Raw genomic sequence first — 22,218 nt, 5'->3', positions numbered from 1 at the left:
TCCATTCCTCTGGTCTTTGGCACCGTCAGGCAGAAATGGCCAGCGTGACTACTAATAGGACTTCCAAGGCCCTCATCATTTTTTTATTCGAATGGGGGCCAATACGTGCCTTCTGCGCTTCAAGTGTTCACTGCCAAGGTGATTTCCCAATTATTATATGGTCCACAGGTCAGCACTTATGGCTCCTATGCTCCCCTAGAAACCATGCAGTCTAAATTTCTTAGGAGCATTTTTGGTACTCCCCCATGTGTTTCTAATGTGAAGCTCCGTCTAGAGGCTGGTCTCCCTTCTATTGAGGTTCGTATCTGGATACTTAAATTCAGGTACTGGTTTAAATTGGTTTATGCTCCAGTTGGATTGGCCCCCCTTGTGTTGCTGGATTCTCACCAATCAAAATGGAAGAAATCTCTATTTTATAAACTGGCTCGCCTAGGTTTCTCCCCTCCATCTATCCTAGCCTCGGGTGCATCAAAGGCCATGACGGATATCAAGCAGAGAATCCTTGATACGGAATTCCAACAGCATTTATCTCTTGTTGATAATAATTCTGTTTGCACTTTAAGTTTAAAGCCTTTTGCCTTAGCGCCGTATTTAATCTCTCTCCATTACCCCTTGAATGAGATCTCTCCTGTTGGCAATGTATGAACCATCCTCTGCTCAAGACAAGTCAAGCAGCACTGCACCAACCAGCCAGCAAATCTGAAACCAGGGGGTTCCAACAATACAATTTAGACTGATCATAGAAATCCTCGGGTCTCTTTGATTCTGGGAACCAAATGGTTCTGTTTGATTTTCTGGTTCCTGATCTACACTTTTAAAGTTTCAGCTCTGAACGTCTGGGCTATGCAGACTGAAAAGCAGCATTTCCTCAGGGAATCCAGCATGTCACAATGACAAACTGTGAATTTTGGAAACTTGCAAGAGCTTGGAAAAGTTACTTTTTTGAACTACAACTCCCATCAGCCCTATCCAGTGGCCATGCTGGCTGGGGCTGATGGGAGGTGTAGTTCAAAAAAGTAACTTTTCCAAGCTCTGGCCTCAGAAGCAGGCCGCAGGTCTCCAAAGAAAAGAGGGCGTCATAGCAAATGCATGGCTCCTGCTTTAAATGTGTGCCTGCTTCCCCTCTTCCATTCTGTCGGGCTTCGTAGAACAGGAATTTCCTGTGGGGATATCACAACACTCTACATTCCCTGCCCTGGCTCCACATCATTGGTTGGGAAATGTGGAACACTGTGATGTCACAAGGAGCACTAGGTCACATCCACACCATTTCAACAGTCATGGCTCCACCCACAAGAATCCTGGGAACTGTAGTTTGCTAAGGGTCCTGAGAACTGTTAGGAGGCCCTTATCAAGTGACAGTTCCCAGAATCCTTGGGGGGGGGGGTTAGCCAGGACTGTTAAAATGGTATAAGAGTGATTTAAATGTATGGTGTGAACATTACTAGGCATTGCAGATGGGAACGGGAGGAGCTAGGTATCCATGCGTATGCTGGCATGTCTGGTTGGGCCCTCCAGTGGGGGCTAGGTTGCAGATCTTGCATCTGTCTTCAAAAGCACTTGTAACAAAAGGGTTGATCCTGTCCCTTTAAAAAATGGCTTAGGAATTACAAGGCTCTCTTGTTCACCTACCAAACAGCAGAGCTTGGAAAAGTTACTTTTTTGAACTACAACTCCCATCAACCCAATCCAGTGGCCATGTTGGCTGGGGCTGATGGGAGTTGTAGTTCAAAAAAGTAACTTTTCCAAGCTCTGCCAAACAGTAAATGTGCAATTGTCCCATTATTTGGACTAAAAACAAAAACCTCAAGGATTTAAGGTGGTGTCACTGTGGGGCACAGGAGGGCTGCCAGATATTCAACACATGGAGCAATATTTAACTTACACCCTCTCTTAGTGGTATGAATGGAGGTTATTCTTCCTCTGAGATCCATAGGCTAAAACATAAGGAAGTGACACTAGGCTGGAGTTGTGTATTCATTTTAAAGGGGGCTGGAAGTGGTTGAAGAGGGAGCTTGCTCCCCGGTGTGTGAACACACAGTTCTTTTGCTTTATTCTTCCCCTTGGTCCAACAGGTTTTGCAAGGTTTTGGTGCCCAAAACCAGCCCAACCTGTTTTGCCAGGGGTGAAAGCCGGATGAGCAAATCCATCTTCAAGCGACCCTTTCAATTCCATCTCCCCCCGTTTCCTACATCTCTGAGGCCCTTCGACTGAGAACGGCTGTAATCCGCTGTGCTTTGCTCTGCCTTGTGTTCGATTTCCCTGCCCAGCCGCCAACCCCTCTCCCCCCCTCCACTGAAATGAGGCTTCCTAATCCGCCTTTGAAATCAAAGATAAAAAGCTCCTGATACAATTGGAACACAGGCAGATTAGAAGCCTCTAATTAATTTTGTGGCCTTTATTTTAAAAAACTGAAAAAAAGAAAGAAAGGAAAAAGGGGGAGGGGAGAGAAAAGAGAGAGGGAAAGCAAGTAAGTGCGGTGAAATTTACTCTTTTGCCTCTGCCAATTTATTGTTCATCTCTTTACTTTTCTCCTTTTCCTCTGCGTTCGCTGCGCTGGGCCCCTCAGTGCTCTTTTTCTTAGACGACCGGCTGGACGCCATCTGCTTATCTTTGGCCTTTTTGAGTGGTTTATGGCTTGTGGTCGTCTTTTTTGGCTTAGAAGGCTGAGGGCTCGGCTTCTCCACCTGGACGGACGTATAACCGACAAGCCACCGACACAAAGAGAAATGTGCACGACACATAAGGAAAGGGAGAGGGGGAGGGAGGAGAAAAGCAAATTTAGAGAGGCATGGCCAAACGTTGGTGGGATTTCAACTGAGAGTGCAGCTTTTAACTGATGGATACAATCAAGGCAGGCAGTGAACCTGTTATCAAACGCATTCCCTGCAGGATGGAAAGATCTGCTGTCAATTTCAGTTCTTCTCATTTTTCCAATCTTAAATTCAGTTCCCCACAATTTGCGCGCATCACTGCCATGAACCAAGATGGTGGCAGAGGCTTCAGCTCCTTAGGGAAACCTCAGCCGCCATATTTATTAAGGCCACCGCTGTGTGCTCAACCGCAGAACAAGGTAGGAAGCAAGGGAATGGCGGAGCCCCGAAGCTCTTGCCGTGCGATCCGCGGCAGCAATCCTGCCGCGAATCGCAGAAGGGGAGCACTGGGGCAGGCTTGTGCCCAAGAGCCCCAGCATGTCTGGCACCGGCCCTGGTCCTGAATCCCGCTGCATATGCATAGAGCTTCCAGAGAGGCCGAGGACCATGGGAGGTGAGTGCTCTGGATATCTAGGAAATCCATCTGTTTACACCAGATAATTTTCAGATTGGACTGAGGTAGTGAACTAATGAGGGCATACAGAGATGCTAGGGGTATTTTAAGCCCTGAAGCACTTTCTCTCTCACACACACCTGTAGCTTTTGCATCAGTGGTGGCCTGTTTTGCTGGTTCCTGGCCACTATTCAGGTGGGTGGATGGGACAAATTAAAACCAACATCAAATCATGGAGCCCTCAGAGGACTGCACAGAGCATGGTTGGGCTACACAGTGGCTTTATATCTTCCTTATCCTGCGGGAACTTTCCCCCCAAATTTCCTACAGAGCAGGGATGGGGAACCTGGTACTGTCCAGATGATGCTGGCTTACAACTCCCATCATCCCTGACCGCAAGTTGAAGTCCACCATCAACAGGAATATGGAAAGCTTCTTTACGCTGCCCCAAAGAGAGAAAATACTCACCAATCAAAAGGCTACCGGGCCTCACTATTCTCAGCAGTTAATGAGAGTTCCATCAGCAACAGCAAAGGGCTAACCTTAAATCACATTGGCAAATGCAACCAGATAGGAGTTGGCTTTGTGGTTCACATAATTCCAAGGCAATGAAAGCGATTCTGATTGGTCGAAAGGGGTTGGGCTCAACAGATGGTCCTTCATGCCTTAGGCCTGGGCGACTCTTGACCTGTCAAGAGTCGTGGCTCTAGGTCAACGGCCTTAGTGTTTGGGATATGGTTCAATGGGTTCTTGCCTGCCAGCTTCAAGACCAGTGGCCCCCCATCACCAGCATCTCACGGCCAGAAGCCTGGCCCAACGCCACAGAGAGTGGCCCTGTAGCCTGTGACTCAGTGTCCTGATCACTGCCAGTCTCCTGGATCATGCCACTTAACAAATACTCTACTTTAGAGATGCTCACGCATTGGAACACAGGAAACTGATTCAAATCATTGGTCCATCTAGCTCAGTATTGTCTACACTGACTGGCAGCAGCTCTCCAGGGTTTCAGGCAGGAGTTTCTTCCAGCCCTGCCTGGAGATGCTAGGGACTGAACCTGTGACCTTCTGCATGCAAAGCAGATGCTCTGCCACTGTGCTAGGGCCCTTCCCTTCTACAGCCTCCCCATGCCTGCCTTAGGATGGGGAGTCAGGATCTGTCTTAGCAAGAGAGAATAAGAAGAGGGAAGAGATCTCTGGCTGTCAAGATGTTTTTAAAATGTGCTGCTATGTTTTTGCTTTTGGGGTGGGGGGATTTTATTGTTTTATTTGCTATTTTTTGTAAAGAACTGAGAGATTGTCCTGTTTTAAGTGGTGGTGGTTGTTGTTATGTGCCTTCATGTCGATTACGACTTATGGCAACCCTGTGAATCAGTGACCTCCAAGAGCATCTGTCATGAACCACCCTGTTCAGATCTTGCAAGTTCAGGTCTGTGGCTTCCTTGATGGAATCAATCCATCTCTTGTTTGGCCTTCCTCTTTTTCTACTCCCTTCTGTTTTTCCAGGCACTATTGTATTTTCTAGTGAATCCTGTCTTCTCATGATGTGCGCACAGTATGATAACCTCAGTTTCATCATTTTAGCTTCTAGTGATAGTTCTGGTTTAATTTGTTCTAACACCCAATTATTTGTTTTTTTCGCAAGCCATGGTATGCGCAAAGCTCTCCACATAAAACAAATGTATGAAATAACTCAATGAATATTTTGGACTGCGCTGCCTGCCTCCATCCTTCCTTACCTTTGCAGTTTCCTTGTAGGGCTCACTATACAGGCTCCGTATCCTCCTATGCTCAAGGAATTTGTTATCTGAAGGACCAGGCTTTGCCCCCTCTGCGGTGAACTGGGTACTGTAGCTTGTTTTGTGATTCATCTTCTCCTCTGGAAATTTGTACTGGGACTTGACTTTGATGGGTTTCACCGGCTTGATGTCTGTCCATGGTTTATATTCATTTCTGGGGGAAAGGGGAGAGCTTTAGTGAGAAACAGGAAATAAAGGGGTTGGCCAGAAAGGCTAAGAAATAGAACGGGTTAGGTTGTTTTCTGTTTGTAAACACAAAGGCTCCCCCCCCCCATCTTTAGGGATGTAATGGAAATGGAAATGGACTGCCTTCAAGTCGATCCCAACTTATGGCGACCCTATGAAAGGGTTTTCATGGTAAGTGGTATTCAGAGGGGGTTTACCATTGCCTTTCTCTGAGGCTGAGAGGCAGTGACTGGCCCAAGGTCACCCAATGAGCTTCATGGCTGTGTGGGGATTTGAACCCTGGTGTCCCAGGTCGTAGTCCAACACTTTAACCATTGCACCACAATGGCTCTCTTAGGGATGTAAGAAGCCATCAATTTCCATTCTGATCCATGTTTATTTATTTATTTAATTTATTTATTGAATTTATTAGTCGCCCATCTGGCTGGCTGTCCAGTCACTCTGGGCGACGTACAACATAGGCATACAATACATAGACATTAAAAATCTAAAAACAATGAAGATAAAATCTAGCCAACCCCAAAAGCCTGCCTGAAGAGCCTGGTCTTCAAGGTCTGGTGGAAACTCATCATGGAAGGGGCATGGCGGACATCATTTGGGAGGGAGTTCCACAGGGTGGGGGCCACAACTGAAAAAGCCCTCTCTATAGTCCTCACCAGTTTGGCTGTTTTGACTGATGGGATGGAGCGAAGGCCTTTAGAGGCTGATCTTGTTGGGCGGCATAGCTGATGATGCTGGAGGCGCTCCTTTAGATAGACTGGGCCGAAACCATATAGGGATTTAAAGGTCAAAACCAACACCTCGAATTGGGCCCGGAAAACAACTGGTAACCAGTGCAACTCTTTTAGCACTGGAGTGATATGATCTCGCCAGCGGCTGCCTTTAATCAGGCGCGCCACCGCATTCTGTACCAGTTGCAGCTTCCAGACCGTTTTCAAGGGTAGCCCCACGCAGAGCGCATTACAGTAGTCTAGGCGAGAGGAGACCAGGGCATGTACCACCGATGGGAGCAGATGATTGGGAAGGTAGGGGCGTAGCCTCCGTATCAGATGAAGTTGATACACCGCTGCCCGGCTCACAGCCAAAACCTGAGCTTCCATGGACAGTTGGGAGTCAAGAATGACCCCGAGGCTACAGACCTGGTCTTTCAGGGGCAATTGTACCCCATTGAGCACCAGGTCCAAATCCCCTAACCTTCCCCTGTCTCCCACGAACAGTACCTTGGTTTTGTCAGCGTTCAGGTTCAGCTTATTCCTTCCCATCCAGCCACTCACCGACTCCAGGCACTTGGATAGGGTTTCTACAGCCAACCTCGGTGAAGATTTAAATGAGAGATAGAGCTGCGTGTCATCCGCATATTGGTGACACTGCAGCCCAAATCTCCTGATGATAGTCCCCAGTGGCTTTACATAGATGTTGAACAGCATCGGGGAGAGGATGGAGCCCTGTGGCACCCCACAAGTGAGAGGCCAAGGGTCTGAAACCTCATCCCCCAATGCTACTCTATGGTGCCTATCAGACAGGAAGGAATGGAACCACTGCAATACAGTGCCCCCTATGCCTAACCCCTCCAGGCGATCCAGAAGGATACCGTGGTCAACAGTATCAAAAGCCGTGGAGAGGTCCAGGAGGATGAGGAAGGTGCACTCACCCCATCCAACGCTCTCCTTATACCGTCCACCAAGGCGACCAAGGCTGTTTCAGTCCGATGTCCAGGCCTGAAACCCAACTGAAATGGATCCAGATAATCCGCTTCCTCCAATTGCACTTGCAACTGTTTCGCCACCACCCGCTCAACTACCTTGCCCAAGAATGGTAAGTTTGAAATTGGGTGAAAGTTGTTTAAATCTTGGGGATCCAAGGAGGGCTTCTTTAAAATTGGTTTTATTACTGCCTCCTTGAGGGATGATGGCATTACTCCCTCTTCCAAGGATGCATTTACCACCGCCTTGATCCCCTCGCCCAGACTGTCCTTGCAGCTCATAATGAGCCACGACGGGCAAGGGTCGAGTAAGCAGGTGGTTGGCCTTAAGGTTGAAAGCACCTTGTCCACTTCATCAGAAGGAAGAAGCTGGAACCGATCCTACACCACCAGAGAACTACTGGCCAACTCTGGCTCACTCACTGTATCGATAGCGTGCAGAATCGCATTCTTTAGACGATTGATTTTATCTGCAAAGTGCTTTGCAAATCATCACAGGAGGTCTTAGAATGTTCCATAGGTTCTGAAGCAACAGGACCAACCAGGTTTCAGACCCCTTGGAACAGCCTCCTGGGACAGCACTCTGCGGATGCAATAAAGACAGCATAAAAATCCTTTTTTGCTGCCCTTATTGCCACATGGTAGGCTGCTGCAGCCACTCTAACCCATGTCCGATCGTCATCAGAGCAAGATTTCCGCCACCGGCGCTCTAGCCTTCTCACCTCCCGCCTCAGAGTTCACAACCGTGAAGTATACCACGATACCGTCTGAGCTCTATTCAGGGGGAGAGGGCGTTTCAGAGCCACCCAGTCTAATGCCCCAGTGATCGCCTTATTCCACTCCTCCACCAGGGTCTCGACCGAGTGCCCATCTGCAGGCTCCATAAAGTCCCCAAGCACATTCAGGAATCCATCAGGATCCATCAAGCGCCTGGTGAAGACCATCCTAATGGGTCATTTACCCCCGCGGAGGGTGTGTGACATCGAAAGGTCTACTCTCACCAAGTAGTGATCTGACCATGACAACGAGGTAAGAGATGTGGCCCCCATTTTCAGATCACTCCCCTCCCCTCCCGAGACAAATACAAGGTCAAGTGCATGACCAGCTAAATGGGTGGGTCCCGTGGGAATAAGGTGCAGCTCCCAGGAAGCCATGGTTTCCATGAAATCCCGAGGTGCCCCTGTGAGGATGGCCTCAGCATGTACATTGAAATCCCCCAGCACCCGCAAGTTTGGGGATTGGACCCGCACATCCGAGATCACCTCCAGCACTTCGGCCAGGGAGTCTGTCGTGCAGCGGGGTGGACGGTACACGAGCAGAATCCCTAGACTGCCCTTTGGGCCCAACCTCCAGTACATGCAATCAACAACCTTTGTCTCATGGAGAGGTCTGGTGAGAACCAAGGGACCCCCAATGTTCATTGCATGGAGGAACCGGATGGGACCAAGGTTCAGGCTTCCTTGGGACGAGGAACCGCTAGGACCTTATTTTGGACCCTCCTAGAAAGAGGACACAGTCCTGTCACCATTCCCTGTCTCCCCAGCCATGCAAAAGCGAAAAGACTGCAAAATAAGGCGAGGGCCCTCACTTGCCCATCCAGATTCTCCAGGGAGGCATAGCCGTCCATATTCCAGGTCTGGAATAATCTGGGTGGGTGAGTGAGGGCTCCAAGGGCAGCTAAGGCAGCTACAGGAAATGTTGTCTCTACAGGGAGCTAGAGCCAATTGAAGTCATAATGTAGGTTGACTAGACTTGGACTATCCTTTGGAGCTATCCATGGCCCTGTCTCTGTCTACTCCAACTGGACTTTGACTAGCCACAGTGTTGAGCCCCAGGCGCAAGGGGAGTTAGATCAGGGAGAGGAGTCAGATGAGGATGAGGTCCCTGAAGGCGTTGCAGGGGGGGCTCTGTCAGTTCGTTGCAGACTTCCTCAGCAGGCACCCCCATCGAGGCAGGTCCCACCCCGTCTGAGAACTCTCTGCCTGAACCGTTGGAAGGCAACCCTTCGCACGCGTCAACCCAACCCGCGCAGGAATTCCTGCCCGGCACTTCAAACACTTCCCTGCCAACCAGATCCCTGCTTCCTGAGGTTGCGCCGTCACCTAGTGAGGCCCTGCTGTCAGATGGGCTGCCGGAAGCTCGCCCTCCCTCGCCCCATGTGAGAAGGTGTGAGAAGAGAGACTTTCAGCTTGTGGAACTTTGGAGGAGGAGTCATTTGCACGTGAAGACCTCCCCTACTTAAGCAGGTGCCCACCCGGGCTTCAGTGCCGAGTCAATTCTCCCCACAGGCTGCAGAGACTGCTCAGATAGAATAGCTAGGGAAAGTAGTGAGCCAGAGTAGATAGGTTTATTAAGCGCAGCGCTTTGGATGTAACCATCACATTAATAAAACGGGAATTAGAACAAACCTCATCTCCGCCTCATTTCTCTGACTCTGGGCCGGACACACAGCCTGCTTCCCCGGGAGTCCCATGCTCACACAGAACTAGACACACTCTGCAGACCAGGGGCTGCCAATGTAGACACCCCCTTTGGTGCCTGCGAGCCAATAACCAGTAACCGCCACTGAACTAGCCACCATTAAAAAGGACCCAATAGACAAATCTGAAGGCCCAGCTAGAAGCCAAACTCAAAATTCTTTGCTGGGCCACCCGTGCCCTTTTTCCAAAGTTGATTCTGATTGGATGGCAGTGTCCCTCTCTTCTGCTATGGATGAGAAGAGGACAGGAGAAGAAGGGACAGCTCTCTACAGACACCAAGCTCCGGTGGCTGAGCACGGGCAGGTTGTCACTTTCTCCTGTTTCCGGTGTGGGTGGGGTGTGGGAAGGCACTTGTGCGTGGGTGAGGAGCATGGGGCCATAAAGACAACTTTTTCAACCCCATCCAATTTAGAGGTTTTTTCATTTTGCAGGACTGGGGTATGAGGTTGGGCGCAGGACATTTTCTTATCTCTTGCCAGGGCGCCTGCCTCCTGCTTGTGGAGTTGGGGGGCATTCTGGGCCACTGAGGCCACTCTTTCATCTCCCTTGTGTTTTCTTTTGCACAACTGTCCACCTCATGCTTTCCTGATCTTTTGCACAACTGACCACCTCGTACCGCTGCTGTTACAAGTCTCTGAGCTACAGAGGCCAGTTTTTGCCCTCCCCCCCCTTTTTCTGAGGCAAAGGGGTGGGGGACTGGCCACCTCATAGGAACTTAGGAAACTGCCTTATAATGAGTCAGACCATTAGTCCCTACAGCTCAGTACTGACTACCTGACTGGCAGCAGCTCTCTAGGACGTCAGACAGCGAACATTCCCAGGGCCATCTGGAGACACCAGGGATTGAACCTGGCATCTCCTGCATGCCAGGCAGATGCTCTGCTGCTGAGCGATAGTCTTTCCTTGTGCAGCATCGGCAGAAAAGGTGTGTGTGTGCGTGTGCAGTGAGTGTACCCCTGAGCCAGGTTTCCCAGCAAATGGGAAGAGGGATTTTGATGCTTTGCTTTGTGTCTGCTATAAATTGTGTGTGTGTGTGTGTGTGTGTGTGTCTGTGTTTGGGGTGGAGGTTCGTCCCTACAGGGCTGTTTTTAGCTTTGTTGATTGATTGGCTTTTCTTTGGATTTGAAACAACTCCCTGCTTGGTGGGCCTTTTCCATCGATTGCAGAAGATGTTCGGCCTCTACCATCACACTAGTCTGGGTTTTCCAGCTGCTTCTCTGGTGAGTTGTCTCTGGCGACCTGTTGTCTTCTGTTATGTCTTCCATATTGTCGGGACGCGGAATTGGGGTCCCGTGGATTTAGAGTCAGAAGACGAGGGGGAGGGGAGCCCCCTGTCAGACTTGCGCGAAGGAGGAGAGGAATGTCCAGAGATAGGGTTGCCCAGCAACGGAGATCCTGGGAGCGCCAGAGTCTCAGAGCCAACCTTGAAAGTTCACACGCCTCCCCCTCCGCCAGGACCTCCCCTTACGCCCACACCACACCGGAGTCGGAATCTTCAGAAGGGGAGGGGCCGGCGCTTCCCCCCTCACCGCGTACTCGACGACGAATGAAGAGACAAGAAAGGGGGAGGGGGAGACAGGTGGCCCCGGAGGGTGGATTGAGGCGGAGTGAAAGGCTTCGCACCCGTTTGGGTCCTACTTAAGAGTTGGGCGGGAAAGTGCACTTCGCTCTGTCAACTATCTTTCCATGTCGCAGGATCTGTAAGTCAGTGGCGCTTTATGAGAAGGCGTAGCGTTTGTGTGGATGTCACTCTAATAAAAACTGAATTGCTTTCACCCATTGGTCTGGTCCCTCAGTCTCATCCTGGACCCGACACATATATTATAACTAACAACTTCTGCAAGTATGGATGAATGAATGAATGAAACTTTATTTTTACCTCGCCCTTTTTCCAAACTGGAACTCAGGGCGGCTTACAAATAAAACTACATGTAGTTAAAAACATACAAAAATATACAATTAAGATACAATTAAACTATACGCAACCTATTTGCCTCTTTCCTCCCAAGCCATTTTCCTTTTGGGTCATGTCTTTTCATGTTGGCAGGGACTCTCTTTTTCTTTTTTTTAGTAATCTGAAAGGCCTCTTTGAGAGCCTTTTTTTTTACTAAAGAGTGGGATGAAAAATATTTAAATAAATAACTGCAATGGTATGATTATTAGCCAGACAGCATTTAATACATATTTTTTATTTGTGACTGTGCACGTATATTCATGTAATAAATGAGTTCAGGAGTAATTTTGAATAATTTTCTAGCTCTAATCTACAACACCTCACCCGCAACAGGCAACACAAGACTTAACAATGTTTAGAAAAGGAGAATCCTGGAACATGTTTGGCTATTCATATGTTTCAACTTTTTTTTTTTAAATAAAGTTTTCCATATTGACACAGCTTTCTGGTCTTGTCTCTTTTTCTGCTCTTTAAGACGTGGCAGCCATTTTGTGCTATACCACGCACCACAAAGCAGCCAGTTTTTGTTTTGCCATACCCCCACAGCAGCCATTTAATGTATTATTTAATTTATTATTTAATTTATTATTTAATTTATATCCGCCCTTCTTCCCAGCAGGAGCCCAGAGCGGCAAAAAAAGCACTAAAAACGCTTTAAAACATCATAAAAACAGACTTTAAAATACATTAAAACAAAACATCTTCAAAAACATTTTTTTAAAAAGCTTTGAAGACATCTTAAAAAAGAAAAAAGGGGAGGGGGAAAGGTTAAAGCATGTTATTTTAAAAAAGAAGAAATTTTGTGACTGGCACCCATGCCACATTCTCAGAATTCCAAAAGAGGCCTCAACGTTTGGCGAGAGGACAGCGGTGGGCCTTGCCTATGCATCCCCCACGTGTGCAGAGCTGTGCCTTTGGCATTTGTAATGACAGCATACACCTCTTTTATAAGGTTACAACAGCAGTCAGAACCTGTGATGGATTCGAAATGCAGGGGATCCTGAGGAATAATCACTTACCCCCAGAAATATGGGGGGGAAGAGCAGAATTCAGCCACACCTTCCAATATTCCACACATCAGAATATGGACATGCTTGCTACACCCAACCTTTCATATCAAGGATCGCTGTTTTAGCCCCCACCCTGACAGACATCACTGAAGGGTCTTCGCTGCTTGTCCAGTTGGTTTATTCTGCAAAAGTTCTGTCCCTGCCCGCCTCAACTGATTTAAAAGTCAAGAGTGCAATGGTGCCTTGGGTTAGAAAAAAAGATGTCATTTGTACTGCTGTAAATTTCCTAAAAATGATGCCAGAACTTTTTTTTTTTGCATTGTTCTTTTCCTTCTCGTTTCTCATCTGACACAGTGTAATCTTGATAAAATAAAGCCACAAGAGACTGAAATGTGGAACACAGAAACGGAACTCAACACTGCGCAGCTCTCACTACAGCCACGCTCAAAATGACTGCTGGCCTCCGTGCCACCTCTCTCCCGGTGCCCCCCCCCATGTTTTCCTCCACACACCCATTCCCAGAACACTTTGGTTCCTAGTACCATAGCAAAAGAGGCACGTATTGCTCTTTTCCTGTTATTGTTTATCATTTTGCTGTCTGTTTTGCAATGTTAATGTTAATAGGGGTCCTGATTTGTTTTATTTTTGTCACTTTTTGTATGCCACCTTTGGAAAAATTTTCTTCTTTTTTTAAAAGTGGCTCACAGGGAACATCTGAAACTTCCTTATACTGAGTCAGATCATTGCTCTGTCTAGCTCAATATTGGCATTAAGCATGATATACTAAGCATCAACCACGTTGCTTGGTGCATACAATTCAAACAAAAACATTTCTCTGATCGGAAATTAAGATAGAAATCTTAGCTAAAATGGAGTCTGGGTAGGGAACATTTGATCTATCCAACTTGCTTCTGGCAAAAAGGGTTTTAAGTGCCCTCAGGCCTGGCCAGTCACCAGAAGGCCATTGTAAGAAGAAAGGAGCCTAGTGTTGTGGAGATGTTAGATGGGAGCACTCAGGAGTAAAGATGGATGCCCCCGAAGGCTGCAGTTCTAAACACACTTACTAAGGGACTAAGCCCCATAGAACTCAATAGGACTTACTTCTCAGTAGATATGGTGTGGATTGTGTTGTTGGTAAGCTTGACCAGGGATCCTCTGCAAAGATATCCTTATCCAAGTATGGTTGGCAACCCCCTGCCTGGAATGTCCTGCCCCTACAGTTTAACATGGCTGCTCTAAATATCTTTACAGATTTGACCGTTCACTTCAGAAAGAGGTCTGAGAAATGAGTAAGAGTAAGAAGATTCTCTACTCTTTTCTGTCTCCCCTGTGGGCTGCTATAAACTCACTCTGATAGCCAACCCAATTCCAGTGAGTAATAATTCACAGAGAGAAAGCACATATGGTTTGGTCTACCTTCATAGGCAGCAGCTTGGGAACAACGACAACAACTGCAGCCACGCTGCCCAGTATGTGAATTCTCTTTTACCACTGGAACTGCCTTCAAGACAATCCCGACTTATGGTGACCCTATGAACAGGGTTTTCATGGTAAGCGGTATTCAGAGGTGGTTTGCCATTGCCTTCCTCTGAGGCTAAGAAGCAGTGACTGGCCCAAGGTCACCCAGTGAGCTTCATGGCTGTGTGGGAATTCGAACCCTGGTTTCCCAGGTCGTAGTCCAACCCTCTAACCCAGACTTTCCCAACCGGTGTGCCTCCAGATGTTGTTGGACCACAACTCCCATCAGCCTCAGGCTGAGGCTGATGGGAGTTGTGGTCCAACAACATCTGGAGGCACACTGGTTGGGAAAGGCTGCTCTAACCACTACACCACTCAGATGTAAGTCCCAGTAAGCTCAATGAAAATCATTCTTCAGCCAGGGTGCATTTTAGTCATGCAACCAACAAGGTGCATCATCAGTGGGTTTAAGGGGGCTGAGTGGAGCGCATGGAACCACTGTTGTTGCTTCTATGGATGAAAGCGAGTGCGGATAAAGGTAAATGAAACGCAAATAGAAAAAGAAAAAGAAAAGGCAGTGAAGATTTCCTAAATGCAATACCATACCAACCACAACAAGATTCCTATCAGTAAGGCAAAAAACTCAGCATCCAACAACCAGTCAGGATTCCTAACCAAAAACCAAAACTAAAAAAATCCTGGCAGCCAGTCAGCCAAGGTCACCGAAATCCCGATGCAGCACAACCTGACCCGAGGGCTGCAGTTCAGAATGCTGTGGCATGATTGCTGACATGAGTGAGATCCTATCAGCACATAACACCTCTGCTCTGAAATCTGCACGGGTTGCTGATTTGCTACCAGGCCAAGTTCAAGGGGTGCTTTCCATGTTACGGGTGCCACATAGTACTTGTTCTGCTCTTGTAAGAAATCAGTTCTTTAGTGTGGCAGCACCTAAGCTTTGGAACTCCCTGCCTATTGACATTAGGCAGACACCTTCATTGCACTCTTTTTAGCACCTGCTAAAAACATTCTTGTTTAGGCAAGCCTACCCAGGCATGTAGAAGCTATTGTGATTTTTTATCTGTTTTTAACTCATTGTTGGTTTTATTATTTTGAATGTTTTTAAATACCTGCCTTTAACTGTTTTTGCCAATAATTTTATTGTTTTAATTCCTTCTGTAAACTGCTTTGAGATTTTTTAGAATAAAGTGGTATATAAATGTAATTAAAATATATAAATTAATTTTAGAGTTGCTGTGGCCCTTGGGTCTCTTGTACTTTGATGGTGTGGTTGTGGCTTCATGACTGCTTACACGTGCTGAGTTTGCTGCTGATATAAACTAACCTTTCTCAAACTATAAGCCGCTGCAGCTAAGTGAAACCTGCATGCTCAAGAGGTTGCCTGCAGTCGAGGGTTGTGCCCTTCAAGCCTGGCTTCTGGGCTTCCTTGAGGATGTGGGAGCAGACAGACCTTTGGCCTGATCTAGCAGGGCTCTTCTTGTGCTCTCCTGTGCATGCCCAGGGGCTGTGCATACCTACCCTGCTTAGTGTGGGAGAGAAAAGAAGTGGCAATTGTTGTGGGAGGTGCAAATCACCTCTTCCAAAGAGGCATCGCTTTGGGTATCTCGCTTTCCCTGCACTCAAAGTACAACAGCTCATTTCTGATCAATCCCCTAGCACAGCAGTGGGGAACCTCCACCCATAAATTCATTGTCAGCTGTGAAGCTGGGAAAGACTCAGCTGGGCCAAGAGAGGGCTTGCAGGCACTGCTGATCAGCTGACTGGCGGTGCCTGCAAAGCCCTGTGAGGCACTGACCACCTGGCTTTGAGTCAGCTGATCAGCTGGGCTTGTAAAGTGCTACATAGTGCTTCACAAACCCTTCGCAGACGTTCAGGTCTTGTGGAGCGCTGCTGTGCACTGACTGGGCCTTGCAAGCTCTGACAATCAGCTGATTGCTTGGTCTTGTGGGGTGCTATGCAGGAGTTTTTGCACATTCTGAGAATCAGCTGATCATCAGCGCTTGCAGAACAGCGGGCACTGGGGTTTGCAAGACCCAACGATCAGCTGATTTCAAATAATACAGCCCAAACCGGGACACCTGATATCACTGTGGCATTAGATGATTGACAGGGGAGTGGCCCTGCCTCCCTGTCAAACTTGGTCCATGGGGGGGGGAGGGAGAGATAAGGATCCAGACTCCTGCCAGATCTAGTTCCTCACCCCTACCCTAGGAGAAGGCTTGTGAACAGGCAGAGGCATCTCGGCCACTGCTGCTAGTAACAGAACGCTGGACCTTTTGGTCTGCGCTAAAAAAGTAATTCTCAATGAGTTTAGCACTAACAGTGAGATAGCCCTCTTTCCTCCTGGACCCTAGAGATTCCCACTTGTCTAGACCTAATGCAAGGATGAGTGGAGGAGGTCCAGTGAGACATGGAAAGAGACATGCCGTTAAGTGCGCCTTCATTAAAAGCTCCACCTCGCGTGTGTTGTAAAGACAAAGGGCGCATGAATAATGTAACATGGAAGCAGGAGCAGCTACAAATAAACACAAACCACACAGAACGCTGCAGCTGTTGCTGGACCAACACACTGGCATTGTTTCGCCGTAGTGGCATTACGGAAATTGACAGCATCGCTGCAGGCAGTCTGGCCCATCGAAGTGGAGCCCTGCATGTTATTTTGCAAGGTCCTCTGCTGCATGGGTAGCTACCATTCACACTTTGCATAGTTACTGGGGGAGGATCCTCTTTGTCAGGTGTGGGAAAACTTTTGGCCCTCCAGATGCTGCTGAACTACAACTCCCATCATCCCTGGCCATGCTTGCTGGGGCTAATGGGAGTTGTAGTTCAACAACCTCTTGGTACACCAGTGAGCTAAAGGGAATGGAACAGGCTGGACAACAGCTAGAGCACAAGTGGCGAAAGACGGGCTGTGAGGCTGATCGGGCACAAGTAAAACATGATAACTGTGTCTACTGTGTGGCAGTGAGGGCAGCGAAGAAGGCCCACTTCTCTGCCTCCATCGCATCCTCAAGTAGCCGTCCAGTGGAGCTTTTCCGTATTGTCAGGGGTCTGTTGACATCAACTCCAGGAAATGGAGTTTTAGACCCTTTGGAGGCCCACTGTGAATTGTTTGCAAGGCACTTTGAGGGTAAAGTTTTTTCTAGTCTTGGTGTACAATGCCCTATACAGCTTGGGACCAGGATACCTGAAAGGCCATCTTATCCGTTATATACCCAGTCGATCATTGAGCTCTGCCAGCGAGGGCCTCCTGCAGATACCATCTTATCAGGAGGTCCAGTCTGCACAACATAGAAATCGGACCTATAGTGTGGTGGCACCTACCCTGCGGAACTCCCTCCCCTTAAAATATTAGACAGGCGCCATCTCTGTTATCTTTTCAGCTCCTACTGAAGACCTTCCTCTTTCAACACCCAATCATTTGCTTTTTTCACAGTCCATGGTATGCGCAAAGCTTTCCTCCAACACCACATTTCAAATGAGTTGATTTTTCTCTTATCCGCCTTTTCACTGTCCAACTTTCACATCCATACATAGAGATCGGGAATACCATGGTCTGAATGATCCTGACTTTAGTGTTCAGTGATACATCTTTGCATTTGAAAACCCATTACATAATGAATAAAAACATTAAAACACTAAGAGCATAAGAAGAGCCTGCTGGATTAGGCCAATGGCTCATCTAATCTAGCATCCTGTTCTCACAATGGCCAACCAGATGTCTCAAGCGGAAGCCCGCAAGTAGGACCCGAGTGCAGTAGTGCTCTCCCTATTTATGATTCCCAGCAGCTGTTATTCAGAAGCATTCTGCCTCTGATACTGGAGGTAGATCTTGACCATCAGGGTAATTCTAATAACATACACAAACAGCAAAATCAGCAGCATCAGAATTTAAAAATAACTGAAATCCCTAATATCACTTTCAGGACCTGCAACTGGAATTGAGAATTGAGGAAGGCATTTTAGGTCAGCTCTAGCCTCAGGCAATTGAGAGAGCTAAACCTTGGCACAGATGCACCCCAAGCCATGCTGGCTGCTATAAAAGTCTGAAACGGAGGTACGTTTGTTTAGTCTCTCCCTAGAAACAGAGGGCTGGAAGTGCATCCCAAACAGTTCTGCTGATTCCAGACCACCTAGAAAGCTGAACGTTGACAGAAGCCTAGTCCAAGACACGTGGACGACCAGAGAAATTCAAAAGCACAACCTGCACCAACGGAAGCTCTGCAAGTTAAAATAAAATTTTGCATGGCACAGGGAAAGTGGATAAAAGTTTTTCTCCCTCTCTCATAAGTAACGGTAATGGACATCCAATGAATCTGAATGTTGGAGGATTCAGAACAGACAGAAGAAAGTCCTTCACACAGCGCATAATTAAACTATGAAATTCGCTCCCACAAGAGGCAATGATAGCCACTGATTTGGATGGCTTGAAAAGAGGACTCAACAAATTAATGGAGGAAAAGGCTATCAGTGGCTACTAGTCACGTTGGCTGTGTTCTTCTTCCACTGTAGGAGCAGGGGTGCAGTCGTGCAGGGTTTTGGGGGGTCTTAGACCCTTTCCTTTTTTGGGAGCAGGGTCCCAGCAAGTCCCTGTGTCTTCAGCATCCTACAAATCAATCCGCATGAAAGGGGAGTGTGTTAGCCACTGAGAAGAGTCTTCTAACTTTCTTCTTTCCTGCTGATTGGAGCCAATCAGAGTGAATGCAGGTGAGTCAGCCACTCTTCTCAAGGCTAACACTCTCCTCTTTTCTGCGTGTTGGTTCTTAAGCATTAACAAGGATCTCATTCTCAACCCGCCGCAAAAAAAACAGGACGGGGGCATGGCTCTCATCAACATGAAGGGACCCTGCACTTCTGAATTTGCTGCTATGCTACTGTGTCAGAGGCAGTATGCTTCTGATACCAGTGACTGGAAACTGCAGTCCTGCTTGTGGACTTATCTAGCTGGCCATTGTGAGTCCAGGATGCTGGACTAGATGGGCCTTTAGCTGATCCAGCAACCTCTTCTTATGTTAAGTCTGGTCTTGCTAATGCCTGGATGGGAAATTGTCTGAGGACCCTTCATGAACGCGACCTTGATTTTGACCAGAGAAGAAAGGTGTGATGTGCATTTAACTAAGGGTAATATATACTTAATATATTCCATCTGCAAGTTCTGAGCTGACAGCTATGTATGTGAAAACTAGAAACTTATGGATAAAATAACTTAAGCACAACAATTGCATGCATGCACCCTTTCTGAATTTATTCTGGTTGCAAAATTTGGGTTGTGACGCAAAATTTAGTTGGCCTCTTTTTTATGTCTGCACACAGACTCAGCTTCGATTAAACAGCATCTCCGGAAAGCGCTCTTAGGACTTCATAATTTAAACACCATTTCTGACATACTGATGATTATTTTGTGGAAAAGAATCATGGAGACCAGTTCCTAAACTACTAATTTAGCCCTCTGCAAACACCATGGCTGTCCCCCCCGCAGGGTCTCGGGGGAGTCTGCAAAACAGACTGAGAGCAGATGGCTTGTTTGGGAGGCATTTAAAAAAAAATTAATTAGCTATCCACTCTAAAAGGCCTCACTGACTGAAGCGGAGGCAACAATTGAGTGGCATTTGCAGGGTCACAGGTGGTGTTTGTGAGAAAGCTATCATTAAAATAATAAAATTCAGTGTCAACTTGCACATTCTTGATGGCGTGAAATGAAGTTTCACCTATACTAACAACATTTAATGTGTGGCAAGGGTAGTTTTTGAGAGTTAGTCCAAACTAGCTCATATTTCTGTTGGATCTTCTGCTATCCCTGGAGGGTTGGAGGGGGGAAAATCTTGCATGTCTCCTAAACATGCACAACATCTTGTATTTCCATTATAAATGCAAAACAAATAATTGCTAAATTTGCGCTTTTGCACTTATGTGTCCGCTGATGCTGTTTGGATGGAATGGCAAACTGTTTTGCAGGACTCACACAGATCAGAGTTTGCCAGGTGGGATATTAGAGCCCAAATCTATAAGGGACTGCCTTCTTCTCTTGAGACCCTCTTGGGCATTGAGATCAGCAGAGGGGGGCCTCTTGGTAGTTCTCCTGCCATCAGACTTTGGGGAGGTGGCTGGTGGGAGGGCATTCTCTGTGGTAGCCCCTAGCTTGTGGCATTCTCTCCCCAATTAGGTGCGTCTTGCACCGTCACTGTAGAGTTTTAGGCTGAAGATGTACCTCTTTGACACCTGAGATGTATGTTTTCAGGGCTTACCCTATTCCTGTGATTGTGACTGGTTTTAATTGTTTTAATACTGAATTTTAAACTGCTGTAACCCACCCTGTATCTGATGAAGGACAGGCAGTAGCAGCAGCAGTAGCAGCAGCAGTAGTAGTAATAATAATAATACAGTTTCCTAATTTGTCTGTATTTTGCTTGTGGGGTATTTTATTTTATTTTATTTATTTATTTATTTATTTTGTTCAATTTATATACCGCCCACAGCCCAAAGGCTCTCAGGGCGGAGTACAGCATAGGGTAATGTTGAGTGATGCCTCCCAAATGCTTTTTAATGTGCCTTCACGTGCACTAGATTTCTTCTTCAGAGTCTGGCCCAGGTTACTTATCTTACAGAGGGGATATACAATGCCATCTTGACTCTAGATCCAACGCCTCCCAATGAGCATACGCACATGCACAAGCATATGCTGCAATGTTTCCCTTACATTGGGCATGGGGAACCTGAGGCCCTGCAGACATTGTTGGACCCCAGCTCCCATCTGCACCTGCCAGCATGGTCAATGTTTAGGGCTGGTGGCAGCCGTAGTCCAACAACATCTGGAAGGCCACAGGTTGCCCACCCTTGTGTGGCCACGCACACACCAAACCGGCCTAGATAATAAATCTTGAGGGATGTGTATTGAGTTGCAGCTGTAGCAAGTACAACCAGATCCACTGAGAGATGAAGCACTATATCACAGATGCTTAAATTTTCTTTGATACCAAGGGCCAGATGGAGCAGTCTCCCCATCTGTTGGCAGGGAATTCCACAAGTTTGTAAGCATCTCCAAGTTTTAATCTGCTGGAGAACATGGTCGGGGTGGGTCCAAGACATGTTGCTGCTTGAAGCAAAGGCAAGATGCTCCCTACCCCTTTCCATCTACAGAAGCTAATAGGCTGGCTATTGGGTCATATTTCAGCACTGGACAGCACCCTCCTATGGCAGCAGCTTTGTGTAGGAGGCACATGGCAGGCCACAAGGGCCACAAAACTCTGTCCTCCAACTCCCTGCCATTGTTGTTGTTATGTGCCTTCAAGTCGACTACGACTTATGGCGACCCTATGAATCAGCGACCTCCAAGAGCATCTGTCGTGAACCACCCTGTTCAGATCTTGTAAGTTCAGGTCTGTGGCTTCCTTTATGGAACAAATCCATCTCTTGTTTGGCCTTCCTCTTTTTCTACTCCCTTCTGGTTTTCACAGCATTATTGTCTTTTCTAGTGAATCATGTCTTCTCATTATGTGTCCAAAGTAGGATAACCTCAATTTCATCATTTTAGCTTCTAGTGATAGTTCTGGTTTAATTTGTTCTAACATACCCACCACCAAGCCACCAGCTGAGGCAGCTGCCTCACTCTGCCTCATGGTAAGGCCAGCCCTGGAGAAGGTGTGCAACAAGGCACCTTTGCGATGTTGTGCACATGCTCCAGGATCTATGCCCCGTGATCATTTGTTTTATGGCTGTAAACAGCTTTGGACTGGCATTGCAAAGCGGCCTACAAATCTTTTTAAATAAATAAAAATAAAATTAAAAATGTGTAACAATGCAAAGGCAACCCCCCCTTCCCACCTCTTGGACAGCTGCAGCTTGGGGAAGGGCTGTAGCTCAGGGGTAAAACATCTGCTTTGCATGCAGGTGGTCTCAGGTTGAATCTCTGGCAGCTCCAGGTAGGACCAGGAAAGCTCCCTGCTTCAAACCCCGGGGAGCTGCTGCCAGTTAAGTGTTGACGATAATGAGCTAGATGGACCAATGATATGATTCAGTATAAGACAGTTTCCTGTGTTCCTATAAAGAGTGTTAAAACATTATGTATCAGTTTGTCTCTGTAGGTGATCTTCCATGGAGATGCTGGCATCAGCAGATAACCTCTTGAGTCCGAAAGCACAAACGCAGGATTACAGCTGAACGTCAAAAAGACTAAACAGAAGATTTATGTAGCTTTAAAGTTGACAATGAGGACATTGAACTTGTCAAGGATTATCAATACCTCGGCACAGTCATTAACCAAAATGGAGACAATAGTCAAGAAATCAGAAGAAGGCTAGGACTGGGGAGGGCAGCTGTGAGAGTACTAGAAAAAGTCCTCAAATGCA

At 47.2% G+C, this 22,218-nt stretch overlaps 1 protein-coding gene across 1 annotated transcript in view; it reads right to left on the bottom strand.

The window, feature by feature from the left end:
* Nucleotides 1–2,399: 2,399 nt before the first annotated feature.
* Nucleotides 2,400–22,218, bottom strand: part of MAP6 (microtubule associated protein 6) — a 50,242-nt gene continuing 30,423 nt past the window's right edge. Inside the window, exons 2-3 of the mRNA XM_061629639.1 lie at nucleotides 5,003–5,216; nucleotides 2,400–2,687 (exon numbers count right to left, since the gene is read on the bottom strand). Coding sequence (XP_061485623.1) covers nucleotides 2,487–2,687; nucleotides 5,003–5,216 — 415 coding nt within the window. The 3' untranslated portion in view covers nucleotides 2,400–2,486. The remainder of the gene's footprint in view (nucleotides 2,688–5,002; nucleotides 5,217–22,218) is intronic.

Source organism: Rhineura floridana, chromosome 5 (assembly GCF_030035675.1).
Source record: "Rhineura floridana isolate rRhiFlo1 chromosome 5, rRhiFlo1.hap2, whole genome shotgun sequence".
NCBI classification, from domain to species: domain Eukaryota; kingdom Metazoa; phylum Chordata; class Lepidosauria; order Squamata; family Rhineuridae; genus Rhineura; species Rhineura floridana.
This window is presented reverse-complemented; position numbering and strand designations above follow the sequence as displayed.